Consider the following 13,968-nt stretch of genomic DNA (forward strand, 5'->3'; position numbering starts at 1 on the left):
AGTAATTTTTAATTACATAGTCCCTAAAGGAAGAATTTGATACAAGTGCTTCTTTAATCCCAGTCACTGTTTTTCCAATTCAAACACCTACCCTGTCATTATTTTCAGCGTTAACCTGCTGGAGTGATGTCCCAGCGGCCACGATCCTCCATCTTAAAGTAAGAGTAACCTAATCTTGCTGTTTAAAATGGTGGTTCTCAAATTTAAGCTGAATTAGAACCACCTGGCGGGTCTGTTAAACCACACCTCGCTAAGCCCGCCCCTGGAGGGCCTAATTCAGTAGGTCTGGGTGAGGTCCAAGAATCTGCATCTCCAGCAAGTTCTCAGGTGACGCTGATTCTGCTGGTCTAGGCCCACACTCAAACCAGTGCTTTGAAGAGACCAACCCTTCCCTTCTCGGCTCAGACATGACGACAGGGGAGGGTACATGACAGACTCTCACATTCCCAGAACATCTGCTGAGAACTCTGGGACACGACTCTTTCTGCTGGAAAGATACAGTAGTAGGAGGCGCTGGCAGCCATCTTGTAGCCATGAGGGAGAGCCTGTCTGAGACTGGAACCAACCCCAGAGGCAAGAGATATACTCATATAAAAGGGCTTGAGTCCTGGAGTCAAGGGCATGTCCAGAGTCAAGTCTTCCTGGGACTTTCCAGCTTTTATATTACAAGACACCCTTTTTTGCTTAGACAAGTTTGGCTCAGCAATCCTGCTACTTACAAAAGAACCCTGAAAACCCTGTTGTTGGTTTTACTTGGTTTGCCTGTTTTGGCTCTCCATTTTGCTCCTAAATAGAAATCACCTAAACCTTTAAATTGTCCTCATTACCCCCAAGTCAAATGTCCAAGCCAATTCACCAACCAAAATAAAGGTAAAAACCAATGTTTAGGGAATGCAAACAACTCACCTACACAGAATACACATCTCCCAGAGTGGAACCTATGAACTTAACGTAATTCTAATCAAATCCCTGGAGAATGGCCAATTACAAGACCAGGAACTTTCCAAAATTCAGCAGGAACAATTGAGAAAATATAATGGGGAAAATGTATTCATAAGTAACACAGAAAATGTAATTCTGAGAACTAAACCAAAAAGGCAGAAGACGTTTATAAAGAAAACCGTATAGCTCTGCAGGGGTGGGAGAAGGGGGATATGAAGCAAAGGAAAAGGGTAACATGTTTCTGGCCAGAAAAACTCAATATTGTAAAGCTACGAGGTATTCCCAAACTAATTTACAGTATTTGAAACTCTCATACAAATCAATAAAAAAAAATCTAAAAACCTCAATAAAAATGGGAAAATGGGCAAAGGAAATGAGGAAGCGATTAACACAAGAAAAACAACAACTAGGCAATAAAGATATAAAACACATGAAGAGTGCTCGGCCAACAGCACTGTTGGGAAGGACAGGGCACAGGAGCACAGGGCTGTGTTTTGGGCGGGGCAGGGGGTGGGGAGGTTGGTGATGGGATCATCTGTATTCGCATCTCAAAAATATGCAGTTTTGACCCGAAAACTTCACTTCCAGAAACTTACCCTAAAGAAATAATAAGGGAGAGCTCAAGAATGTTCATTACAGCATTATTTTTAATAGAGAAAAAAGGAAGGGAGGGGGTGGAGGAGGGAAGAAATGAAAGAAACTGAAAAGTTGAACAAATGTTTATTACCTGGATAGAGATTGAAAGAGGCATTTGTTGTACTTCTGTGAACTGCATTCATCCTCTAAGAAATGTGTTATTTAAAAATCACTGCCATCACCTTCTGAATGTGCAAATAACCCCATTATTTAAAACTCTTTCTGAAATCATCTTTTATTTAAACAACAACTAGGCTAAGATTAGGTATATATATTATGGTACAATGGAATATTAATATATGTTCAATGACCTAGATTTACATAATGTACACCCACAGTTACGGAAAGAGCAGGCTATAAAATAGCATGTATAGTGTAAAGTAGATACGCCACAAGGATATCTTGTACAGAACAGGGAAATATAGTCATTATTTTGTAATAACTATAAGTGGAGTGTCAGCTATAAAAATACTGAATCACTATGTTGTACACCTAAAACTAATGTAATATTGTACATCAACTATACTTCAAATTTTTTTAAATAGCATGTATAGAATGCTATATTCTTATAAATATACATTTTTATATTCATTTTTATATATTTGCAAAGAAAGGTCTAAAGAATATACACAAAACATTTAACAGTGACTGGGTTATGACTGGGTAGCAGGATTGTAATTTTCGTTTTCCTCTTTTCCTATATCTGTATTTTCTCCAGTTGCTAAAATTATTATACATCCTTTTAATTATAAGAAAAAGAAACAACATAAATGTTAATTTTTGTAAAAGGAAAAAAAGTGACATATGAGTTCAGGTGTTACTGCAGCAAAGTACAAGAAATCATCTTTTCCCTCTCCTGTGAAAGGGAACAGAAGAGAATGCAACAGTACACTGCTAATTCCTCCAAATGGTACTTAGTGGAGGTAATTTAAAAAACTATCCCTGGGCTTCCCTGGTGGCGCAGTGGTTGAGAATCTGCCTGCCAATGCAGGGGACACGGGTTCGAGCCCTGGTCTGGGAGGATCCCACATGCCGCGGAGCAACTGGGCCCGTGAGCCACAACTACTGAGCCTGCGCGTCTGGAGCCTGTGCTCCGCAACAAGAGAGGCCGCGATAGTGAGAGGCCCGCGCACCACAATGAAGAGTGGCCCCCGCTCGCCGCAACTAGAGAAAGCCCTCGCACAGAAACGAAGACCCAACACAGCTAAAAAATAAATAAATAAATAAATAAATAAATAAAACTATCCCTGTGACCACTACCACCTGGCATTCATTTAATTCTTCATTCAATCATTCACTTGCTGATCACCTCCCATGGGCCAGACACACTGCTGGAAAGGTTACTTTAAAAACACCTGTTCTTCTACAAAATCCAGTGCAGAATGCATTTGGTGAGTTAAGGTGGTTTACGCTTTTTTCATAATTAAATTTTTCACCTCCTACTGCCCTTAGATTCTGCATATCCCATACGTGATTTCTCATAGTGCATCACTGTCTCCTTCCCCACCCTCACCCATAAGTGCCGAAATTTGGGAGCGATGAGGAGTAAAGCCAGAGAGTTTGGCCCAGAGTGCCTTTAAATTCAAGGGTGCTGAAAAACATCATCATGACATCCTATTCAAGGATGCAACTCAAAACCCAGGAATATGTGCAGGTCACGCTGAGTTCAGTAAGCCCGAGGAGAGGCTGTGCCTGTTCTGTATATTTAATGACCTTCTCTGAGAGAATGGTTGGTCCCTCCAAGCTCCATCAGAAGACAGGAAACCCTAAAGATCAGACTCTCCTTCCCTCTGCAGCCAACTACCTTGGCAGCTTTACAGCGGCCCCATCTTGTGGTTTATTCCTTCTGCAAGAACTCACCTTCCCTAAAGAAGAGTCCATTACTGAAAATCAAGGAAGGAGTGAACCGATGGGCATGTAACACATAATAAATCCTGCTCGTGAATTATTGAATAATGCTTGTCCGTAACAGCTTTTAATGTCTCAAGCAAGCCAATGATTTCCGAAAAGTAATACAAGACCCTTTAGATGAATGTGGAAGTCGGGAGAACTACAGCTCCTCCTTTTCTAATCTAGTTGGATTAAAACAACTTCAGTGAAGAAATTCCTATTTTATATAAAAGAAGAAGAAAGTTTCCCTCCCCCTCTCTGTCTCTAGAGCTATATCAATACATATGTGTTAGGTCTGGTAAGACCATTAATGAGTAGAGCTACAGCCATACGATTATAGGAGCAAATGCTATTATGGTAAATTTAATTAAATCCAATTATTATTTTCTTGGTACTTTCTATGCACTGGACACCACAAGCTTTATAAAAGTAAAATAGCCTCTGTCCTCCATGAGCTCCCAGTCAGCTGGGAGACACAGGTATTCACCCAACTAATTTTATCTCAAGATGAATCTGATACCTCTAATAACAGAAGAACCAACACTACGTTACAGTGGCTACAGGCACAGGCTCCGCAGGCAGGCTGCTTGGGCTGGAATTCTGGTTCTACTTCTCACCAGCACAGTGACCTTGTCAAGTTACTTTGCCTTCTCTGCCTCAGTTTCTTCATCTGCGGCATGGAGATAATAATGGTACCTACCTCATAGGGTTACTGTGAAGATGAAACGTGACACAAGTGGAAGGATTGTTAATATTGGTATAATTACTACCAGCATGTGAGGTAAGGAGGGACCAATTATGACAAGAACCTGGGAAAGTGGTCCAGAGAAATGGAATCTGTGGCCAAGTTCTGAATAACGATGAGGATTTTAGTGTGCCGTGATGGGAAAGAAGGGGCAATTTGCAGCCAAGGATTAGCCTGAAGAAAGGCCTGGAAGTAGGGAGAAGAGGGTTGAGGACAGATGAGTAGGCTGGTGGTGTGGCCACCATACCAGGCACGCGAGCTGTAGGTCTGGGGGGTGCAGAGGGAATAACACTGAGAGCCAAGCAGGCTGGGACCTGACCGGAGGAGGTGATGGCTGCCGGGCTCCGATTCTGTAGGCAAGGACAGCCGGAGAAGCTGGTGAAGAACACGGATTCTGACTCTGAATCTTGGCTCCACCTCTGAAGAGCTATGTGACCTTGGGCAAGGTTACCTAATCTTTCTAGGCCTCTGTTTTCTCACTTGTAAAATGGGTGTGGTGAGGATTAAATGAGTGCTTAGGTAAAGTGCTTAGAGCCCTACTCGGCACAGAGTGACATATATAAGTGCTTGCTGATGGAAGGCACCCCTTGGGCCTATGGCACATCTTCCTGCCATCCTGACAGCCCTTCAGAAAATGATCAGGAGGAGGTATGAGCAACGAGAGGGTCAAGGTTATAAGACTGCTGTTCAACTCTTCAAAAATATCACCACGAAAATAAATGCTCTCTTTTGGACAAAAACGTTCATGGTCCACGATGAAATTTCACCTCAAATGATAGACAAAGTCAGAGCTGGCACTAAACTGAGGCACACACACTACCAGGTGACACGACTGAGTCTGCCCAAGACTTCCTCAGATCACCCTGGCCTATGCGAAGTGGCCAAGTGCACCATTTATGAGAAGCTGGGATCTGTGCTAACTTTTAAATGATGGCAAAGGTTTTAATATTCGGGAGTGGGAGGGAAGGGCACGAACCGAATGTACAATCACGACTGCTCAGACAGTCCCTAAGTCAAGAACTTACTTCCAGATCCATCCTTGACTCTAGGTCCTTCAGGCTTGGCTTCAGAAATAATGTTCGCATTGGCGTTATTCTCCATCTCGATCACAAAGTCACTGTCTTCCTCAAACTCAGGGTGGCTAAAGATCCAATCCAGTGCTCTTTCCAGGTTACTATTCTAATAAAACAAAACATTTTTACAATGTATGCAGTCCCGGGGCCTCATTATATCCTGACCATTTGAACCAGGATGTCAAGCAGATAGGACAGGAGGCTTGAATTCATTAGTCCTAAGTACCTCTGAGTAAGAAGCTCTGACCCTGCATATGAAACACACTTTCCGTGGACATTCTGCAAGTCTCCCAACTGAAGTCTGTAACTGGTTTCCCTGGAAAACAGCTCACAGCAGCAGGTCAGCACTGCAAAGCCCCTATCAGTCTTAGCTCAGCATTTCTGTGGGCTGATGGTGATAATGATGGGAGGCAAAATGCCAAAGAGAAAGGCATCTGTTTCAGTGCAGCCCTTTCCAAAGCCACACTAATTGCACACGCTATCTTCTCTACCAACTGTATTTTGTGCAGATAACCATGCTGGGTAGAGGGAAGCCAACATGAGTACTGTGTCAGAGCTCCTCTCCTAAATGTTGGCAAAGTGGTTGAACTGCAGTAGAGACAAGATTGATGCCTTGATTAATGATGACAACACTGGTTAGTTAAGTTACATTGTTTTAAACTGAACTCCATGTAATTCAAATCAATGGACCAAAAAAACATTTCTGTCTTCTCCCTTTGTGGTATCACTTGGTGAGTTAAAGAATTTGTTTAGATGTAGTTAGAATCTCCAATTAAACAGTCAAGCAAGTAAAATAATTGGGGCATAAGCAAGTACCCCGCATACAACAAACTCTGGTTGAGACATTTCAAGCATTTTAAAGGGAAACATATTTTTCCAGCCATATTGCCCGGAGCCAGGAGAGAGCCGCTGTGACCTCAGCAAGGGACCTCAGCAGGCAACCAGTCAGGATAAGCAAGAAGGAATTAGGAGCAGATATCCACTCAAAAATGGATTATGGTGTGAAAAAAAAAAGTACTTTCCCTCAATACTAAACAGATATCTGCACTGCAAAAGGAAAGGTTCTGTCTACCCTCCAGTTTCCTGGTCCCTTCTTTCCTGATAATATCAGGACTTCACGAATACCTGAAAAACCTTCTTTCTCTGTAGAGAGAAACAAAAGCAGAGAATTCCAAGGAGACTTCTCTATGAGGACTTTTGCGAGACACTGCTCCAAGGTCTTGGTATCAGAAAAGCACAATTTCTCCTAAAAAACTACCTTATTGAACACAGAATCTCAAGCATCCCTCTTTGCTCTAAGGCCACAAGCAAGCTCTAAGTCAAGTCTCTGACCTCATGCTAATAAACAGTAAGATGATACAGAGTTTCTTTCAGTTAGGTCAACTTGCCCCCAGTGTATTATCTCCCCCTCCTTTTTAAAATATCTCCTTATTCTTAAAATCTCTGTATGATTCCCTCAATCATTTATTTTAGTTTTATATATACTACACACAAATAAAAATCTTTGTGGGGCATGGTGGGGTATAGCATGAGACAGACATGATTCAAAACGATCAAAGGACATTGGCAAGTTTCAGTTGCTACTGACAAAACACAAACTACTTCCAACAAGAAGAAGGTGTTCACATATAGTCTCCCAGGCTTACCGTTGCTCGTAGCGCCCGAAGAGCCTGATTTCGATGGAATCCCATGGAGGTAATGAGAGCTACAGTTTCCTCCGGAGGTTGGTTATCCAATCCAGCAGAGGCTCCAGCAGAAGCTGCTCCTCCATAACCCGGCATGGTCAGCGGCTCGGCAAAATCTGGGGAAAATAATCACACTCAGGCCCTTTTCTTTTTTGGGTCTTGAAATAAACAACACTTTAGAGCTAAGAAGAAAAAATACCTAAAGTTAAAATAATCAAGACAGTCTGGTACTGGCATAAGGATAAACATATAGATCAACAGACCAATCAAATAGAATTGAGAGTTCAGATATAAACCCACATACCTATGGTCAACTGATTTTCAACAAGGCTACCAAGACCATTCAAAGGGGAAAGGACAGTCTTTTCAACAAATAGTACTGGGACAACTACATATCCACATGCAAAAAAATAAAGTTGGACCCCTACCTTACACCATATGTAAAAATTAACTCCAAATGGATCATTGGCCTAAATGTCAGAGCTAAGACTACAGAACTCTTAGAAGAAAGCATATGAGAAAATCTCTGTGACCTTGGGTTAGGCAATGGTTTCTTAGGCACACCAAAAGCACAACTGACAAAAGAAAAAAACAAACAAATTGGACTTCATCAAAATTAAAAACGTTTGTGCTTCAAAGGACACCATCAAGAAAGTGAAAAAACAACCCACACAATGGGAGAAAATATTTGCAAATCATATATCTGATAAGGTACCTGTATCCAGAGCTCTTAGAATTCAACAATACAAAGACAAATAACCTCATTAAAAATGGGCAAAGGATTTGAAGAGACATTTCTTCAAAGATACATAAATGGCCAAGAAGCATATGAAAAGACGTTCATCATTAGCCATTAGGGAAATGCAAATCAAAACGGCAATGAGATACCACTTCTCATCCAATGGATTGGGTATAATAAAAACGATAACAACAAGGGTTGGTGAGGATGTGGAGAAACTGGAACCCTCATACATTGCTGATGGGAATGTTGTACAGCCACTGTTGAAAACAATTTGGTGGTTTCTAAGAAAGTCAAACGTGGAGTTACTATACGACACAGCACTAGCACTCAAAAGAAATGAAAACATGTCCACATAAAAATTTGTACACAAAATGTTTATAGCAGCATTATTCATAATAGCCAAAAAGTGGAAGCCCAAATGCCCACCAACTGATGAAAGGATAAATAAAATATAGTACATCCATACAACAGACTATTATTCAGCCATAAAAAGGAATGAAGTACCAACACATGCCACAACATAGATGAACCTTGAAAGCATTATGCTAAGTGATAGAAGCGAAAAACAAAAGGTCTCATATTGTATGATTACATTTATATGAAACATCCAAAATAGGCAAATCCACAGAGCCGGAAAGTAGACTAGTGATTGTCGGGGGCTGGAGAGAGCAGGGGAAATGCGAAAGTAACTGCTATTGTGTACAGAATTTCTTTTTGGAAATTAACTGGTGATGGTGGCACAGTTCTCCGAATCTACTAAAAAAAAACACTGAAATGTACACTTTAAATGAGGAAATTATATGGTATGTGAATTATAGCTTAATAAAGTGGATAAAAGTAAAAGCTAACTAAACAGCCCCTATTTCTTCATGCACATTTTTCTATCTCAAGTCCTCCTCATCTCTTAGCTAGAAGTTTATCCCATATCTTTCCAATGGTCTTTTTGCTACTGAATTATACAATTTAAAAGGGTGAATTAATCTCAACAAAGCTATTATTTAAAAAAGGAGGAAAGACAAAGATTGTGACTTTGCTACATGGGCAAAATAACCATCCCCCAGCCTCATGCAGCAGATTATGAGCTGAAAGATCATTTTCTGGGACACATCCAGAGGACACAGTAGGACCAAGGCTTAACATCACTGAGGATCGCATCAGACTCCAAAGCCATCCCATTTTCTGACCACCTACCTGGCTCTTCCATGTGAACAATGATCCAGTTGAAGGCCACTTCAGCTCCCATATTTCCAGTAAAATACACAGCCTTCCGACACGCTTCCAGAGGGAAACCCATCTCGGCCAGCTGCATCACCGATGACTCATCGATGTCTGATGCTACAGAGCACACAGGATATTCTGGTGTAAAAAAGTCAACCCTATTTCTTCTTGTCTTAGCTTCTCTTCGCCCCTTATCCACATGCTACCCAAAGAACGGGCTATTTTGTTTAATATGTACATGGTGGTTTAACTGTGTTTTGTTTTAAGCCATCCAAATACTAAGCTATTTGAGTTGAGTTTTTATCTTTGACCTAAATAGGAACCATGGTAATTACCTGAACAATCCAAGCACTGAAAAACAACTCTCTAATTTCCTATGGGGAGATCTAGTGTATTCCCAGAACCATTTCAGTCTCTTACATCACTCTCAAGACCACTACAGCAGCCTCTCCTATGGACTGCTGAAATTTGAGACTGAAATTTGAAGAGAAAAGCATTATCTACAGGCCAAAAAGCCTATTCCTTAAATCTCACAGAAGGTTATAGCAGGCCTTTAGATATATTAGCAATCAAAAGATGTAATCAGCTCTGAGAAATGGAGAGCCCAATGTTATGATAGAAGGAAAGAATGTGTTTGTTAATTGTATACATTTAAGATATTAAAAAAGATTGCTTTACAAACCTAACTTCGGCTTAGACACAGGTTTTGTTTTCTTTTCACAATAATGTATAGATATTGGTAGAGAAGTGTGTGTTTATCGATACACAGAAGATAAATATAGGTTTGTATGTGTATGCACACATATACATGCTTGTATGCATATGTATACTTGTACATGGGTGTGTATGTATGTCCGTGTGTGTGTACACATACACACCTACAAAGTGCTCTCAAATTATACCAAAGGTGAGGAGGGAACAGGAGGACAAAACATACCCCTTATGTTTTCCATGTCCTGAGGTCTGTAATCTACTGAAAACTGCTAAAGACAGCAATCAGTAGAAGAACTAAGAACAAGAGGCATCTGTTCTACAAAAATTGTACTGAAAATGTATTTACCAAAGTTCTCTCTCAAGAGGATACACAAAACATCCTATCAAGATAAAATTTTAAGAAAGCAATGATGTAGGACAACAGTGATTCCCCAACTGTGTTCTAGAGAATCCTAGTGTTCTAAGAGAGACGTAATTACTGAACCACAAAACAAGGGACTTCCACGGTCAAATAAGTTTTTTAAACCTGCATTCTCAATTCTCTCTAGAAATTCACAGAGTGCATTAATGTAGTGAAAATTCTAAAGTCCTATAATAAAGACTCCTGCAGTAGGTTGGGATTAGCACATACACACTACTATATATAAAACAGATAACCAACAAGGACCTACTGTATAGCACAAGGAACTATACTCAATATTTTATAGTAGCCTATAAAAGAATCTAAAAAAAGAATAGATATATATATGTATAACTGAATCACTGTGCTATACACCTGAAACTAACACATTGTAAATCAACTATACTTCAGTCAAATAAAATATTAAAAATATTTTAAAATTTTAGTAACAACAACAACAAAAAGACTCCTGCGGTAAAGAAACTATGAAACTCTTTCTACAGAACACTTTTCAACACCTTGTAAAAGACCTGTTCCCTAGAATGCAGTTAAAGTAATGCAGCGTAATAAATGTATGCATGTATATAATAGCATATTAAATTGAAAATGTATAATTCCATTTTGGGGAAAATACGGTGAGCCAGGCCAGGCACAGGCAAAGAACAGTAGAAGGACAGATGCCAAATGTTAATAGTGGTTATAGATGAAACCAGAGATGACTGTTTTCACCAATCCATAATTTCTACATATCTTTTCACTTTGGAATAAGAAAATAATCAAAGTTATTCCTTCTAAATATCTGAGAAAGGTAGGATATAAATGTAAATTAACCCAAGATAATACTGTTTTCTCCTGCTGAACATAGGTTATTGCTGGTAAGACAGCAGGCTTAGATCAGGAGGAAAATGGAAAATGGCTGAATGCTCACAGTCAGACAGGCTCTGACACAGTTACAACCACCCATCACCTCCCCTGGGGCAAGAGCCTGGAGGCCGGCTCTCCGCAGGGTCAGGGGCATCGAAACTCCTCACATTCCAGAAAAGGTCGAGTGACGTGAAAAGCATGCTTGAAGCCTAGCCCTGGCTCTGGTCCTAGCTCTGAACCTTCCTAGGTCTCAGTTTTAACCTCTATAAAAGGTCACCTAGTCTGCCCTTCTTACCGTGACATTCAAACAAGAATCTGGGCTTTGTATTAATAGTACAGTTAAATACAGTTGAAAGAATTTATGGAGTAATAAACTCAACATAACTCATGGTAACCATTCAAAAATATTGTTATCATTACAATCAGATTATTTACAGAGGCAATGGTTCGCCCATGACCCTCGCTGACCCTAACAGCCTTTCCCAGCAATCAGCAAATCAAAATTGACCCAAGAAAGGAAATAGGGAGGTCTAAGCCATGTGATCAATCACGTAAGGCGTTTGCAAAGTAAAACACTTGAACTTCTAAATTAACAACAGTGTCTCCAGAAAGGCTTTGTAGACAAAAAGATTCAGAGTATTTTGTGTTACACATTCCTCCTTCCTGCTAATTAATATCTAAATATTCACTATAAGTAGTTTATTTTTTTCATGTTCTTTAGAAAATCAAGAGTATCAACTCTCACAGGATTAAAGAACTAAATGACTACAAAATTAACAAACAATCCGATGGAACTAACACCCTTAAGAGTATTAATTAATACTACCATGTCCTGTCAGTGGTGTACCTTCATTATGTGTCCAGAAGCAGGAGTGGAAAAAGTGACAGGCCACTGTGCCATCACTGCAGAAGGAGGCCTACTCGTGGCCAAAGAGGGAAGAAATGGCATCGTTATCCCCCGTTCACACACGAGGAAACTGAGGCTCCGAGAAGTTAAGTTAATGATTCTAGATCACACAGTCACAAATGGCAGAACCGAGATTCCAGCTCAGGGCTGCTTCGCTCTCACACTAATGTTCACTCTCCTGAACCACAGGGCCACCGAATCACCATGTCACTGGTTTAGATTTGCTGCTACCTCAACTGGCAGACCAAGGACTGTGCCCACCCGGAAAAGCTGCACATACACACGTACAGAACAATGCCCCTTTACTGAATCCCACAGATAAATGAGTTAGACCGGTAACAACGGTAGGACACTGAGAAAAAAACGTAAAAGATACATACGGTCTATCAACTGGTTCATCAGGCGATCTGAAAATTAAAGGAGAGGGAGGGAAGTGAGACCAAACCATGGCAAAGTGTTCTGGAAAAAGAAAAAGAGTTAATCCGGAGCACTCGCTCACCACCCCCCCTTGAGATCCCACACTGTTGTCAGCCCCTCCGTCCCCCCGTCAGACCACCCCAGCCTGCACGACATAAAGTCATTCCAGGGAGGAGGGAGAACACCAGGTTTCAGGCATTTAGAGCAGATAAACATGACGCTCTGCTGATTATCTTATTGAACTAAATAATTTCTCTCCCTGTGCTTCTAAGAACTCTGTATAATTACAAACCAAGGACTCTGTCACTGAACATGAGAGAAAGCAGGAGCAATGCTAATAAACCATCTTGTATTTCTCTGACACTCAAGACTGATCTCTTCTTTCTAGAACCTCTTTAATGAACCACCTGTACCCCACATAACCCAGGCTGCCCCACTTACAGGCCCCTTCCCTGCTCTCTGTCCTCTGTAATTTAGCATTTAGAGAAGAATGTAACACAGGTGCCGATTTTGAATCCTATCTTGCTCCTCCTGGATTCACCTTACCCCAACATGGTCACCAATAATATACCCTGCTCCGCTGATGGAACTCCTGGGGTGGCAGGGCCCCGAGCCATCTGGCACTATTAGCTAATGTACCTAATTAACTCATTACGAAGGTGAACAGTAAACAGGTGGGCAAACAAAGCCAGAATGAAAGTGATTTCACCAGAATAACTGAGCTAATAATGAAACCAAGATTTCTCCACGCTGCTTTTGGACTCACAAAGGCAATCATTTTTTGCATGTCCTTTTCCCTTTAAAAGTTAAGCATTTTGAACAAGGACTACTTTAAGGTTCAGAGAGTAAGAGAAACTCAAACCGCTCCCTTGCTATGAAGCAGTGACAAAGGTGGGGAGGTGAGACATGGGCAAGATTTTTAAAACCAACACACATGGTTGAATTTCCCTTTTCGGTTCTCTAAAGGTACTCCAAGAAGGACACAGCTCCCCCAGACGAAGAGCCCACTGAAAACACACCCCTTCTCTTCCCCACAGGCCCATTAGGGGAAAGAGGGAGGCAGGGAGGGAGGCAAAGTCAGAGGCAACATAACCTAAAAACTTTCTGGAGATTTGCTGCCCTCTGCTGCCAGTGATTTCCACGGGCCCATTTCGGCCACTCAGGATGGGTCTCTGTGCCTCTTCCCATGACTACTGTAAGCTTACAGTTGCAGCCAGGCTTCACTTCTGTGTGTCCACAGTGGGTTACAACACAGTAAGGCACCAAGGGACAACGGAGTGGTGGAAGTAAAGGGATTATTCCAGCAGAGGAGGGGGGAGGGGTCGAGAAGGTCCTCCTGGCAGTAGATGGTACCTTTTGAGTCAGGAATAACTACAGGGGGGCTGATGTCCGGAAGTTCCTCCTCTCCTGGCTGTAACCCCCTGGCTCGGAGATGGTTAATATCAAGTAGGTCTGGCATATCAATAGAAACATCTGCAAAACGAGAGAGATTATATTCACTGGGCTCTCCAAATACTCACAATCACGTCCTAAATCCAACACCATTAACTCTATGCACAAGTGTCTAGGCAGAGCCAAGAGATGCTTTACAGTTCCCTGGAGTAAATCACGGGACCAGAAGACTCATTGAGACTGATAAGATTTTAATGCAGAGTCAGGGGAAACACAGAGGCAGGGTTTCACACTGAACAAGAACAAACGAGGGAAACCAGAGGTTGAAAACTGGGAGCCCATA

General features: G+C 41.3%; 1 protein-coding gene across 4 annotated transcripts in view; it reads right to left on the reverse strand.

The window, feature by feature from the left end:
- USP13 (ubiquitin specific peptidase 13) overlaps nucleotides 1–13,968 on the reverse strand; it is a 130,103-nt gene that overhangs the window by 18,901 nt on the left and 97,234 nt on the right. For 3 of the 4 annotated variants that reach the window (XR_009701284.1, XM_061193385.1, XM_061193383.1), the window contains exons 15-19: nucleotides 13,587–13,706; nucleotides 12,197–12,223; nucleotides 8,905–9,069; nucleotides 6,933–7,087; nucleotides 5,239–5,392 (exon numbers count right to left, since the gene is read on the reverse strand). Coding sequence is in view for 3 of the 4 variants with exons in the window: in XM_061193385.1 (XP_061049368.1) it covers nucleotides 5,239–5,392; nucleotides 6,933–7,087; nucleotides 8,905–9,069; nucleotides 12,197–12,223; nucleotides 13,587–13,706 (621 nt within the window). In the remaining variant the exon portion in view is untranslated. The remainder of the gene's footprint in view (nucleotides 1–5,238; nucleotides 5,393–6,932; nucleotides 7,088–8,904; nucleotides 9,070–12,196; nucleotides 12,224–13,586; nucleotides 13,707–13,968) is intronic. The other variant, XM_061193384.1, reaches the window with a different exon arrangement.

This window comes from Eubalaena glacialis, chromosome 6, assembly GCF_028564815.1.
Source record: "Eubalaena glacialis isolate mEubGla1 chromosome 6, mEubGla1.1.hap2.+ XY, whole genome shotgun sequence".
NCBI lineage: Eukaryota > Metazoa > Chordata > Mammalia > Artiodactyla > Balaenidae > Eubalaena > Eubalaena glacialis.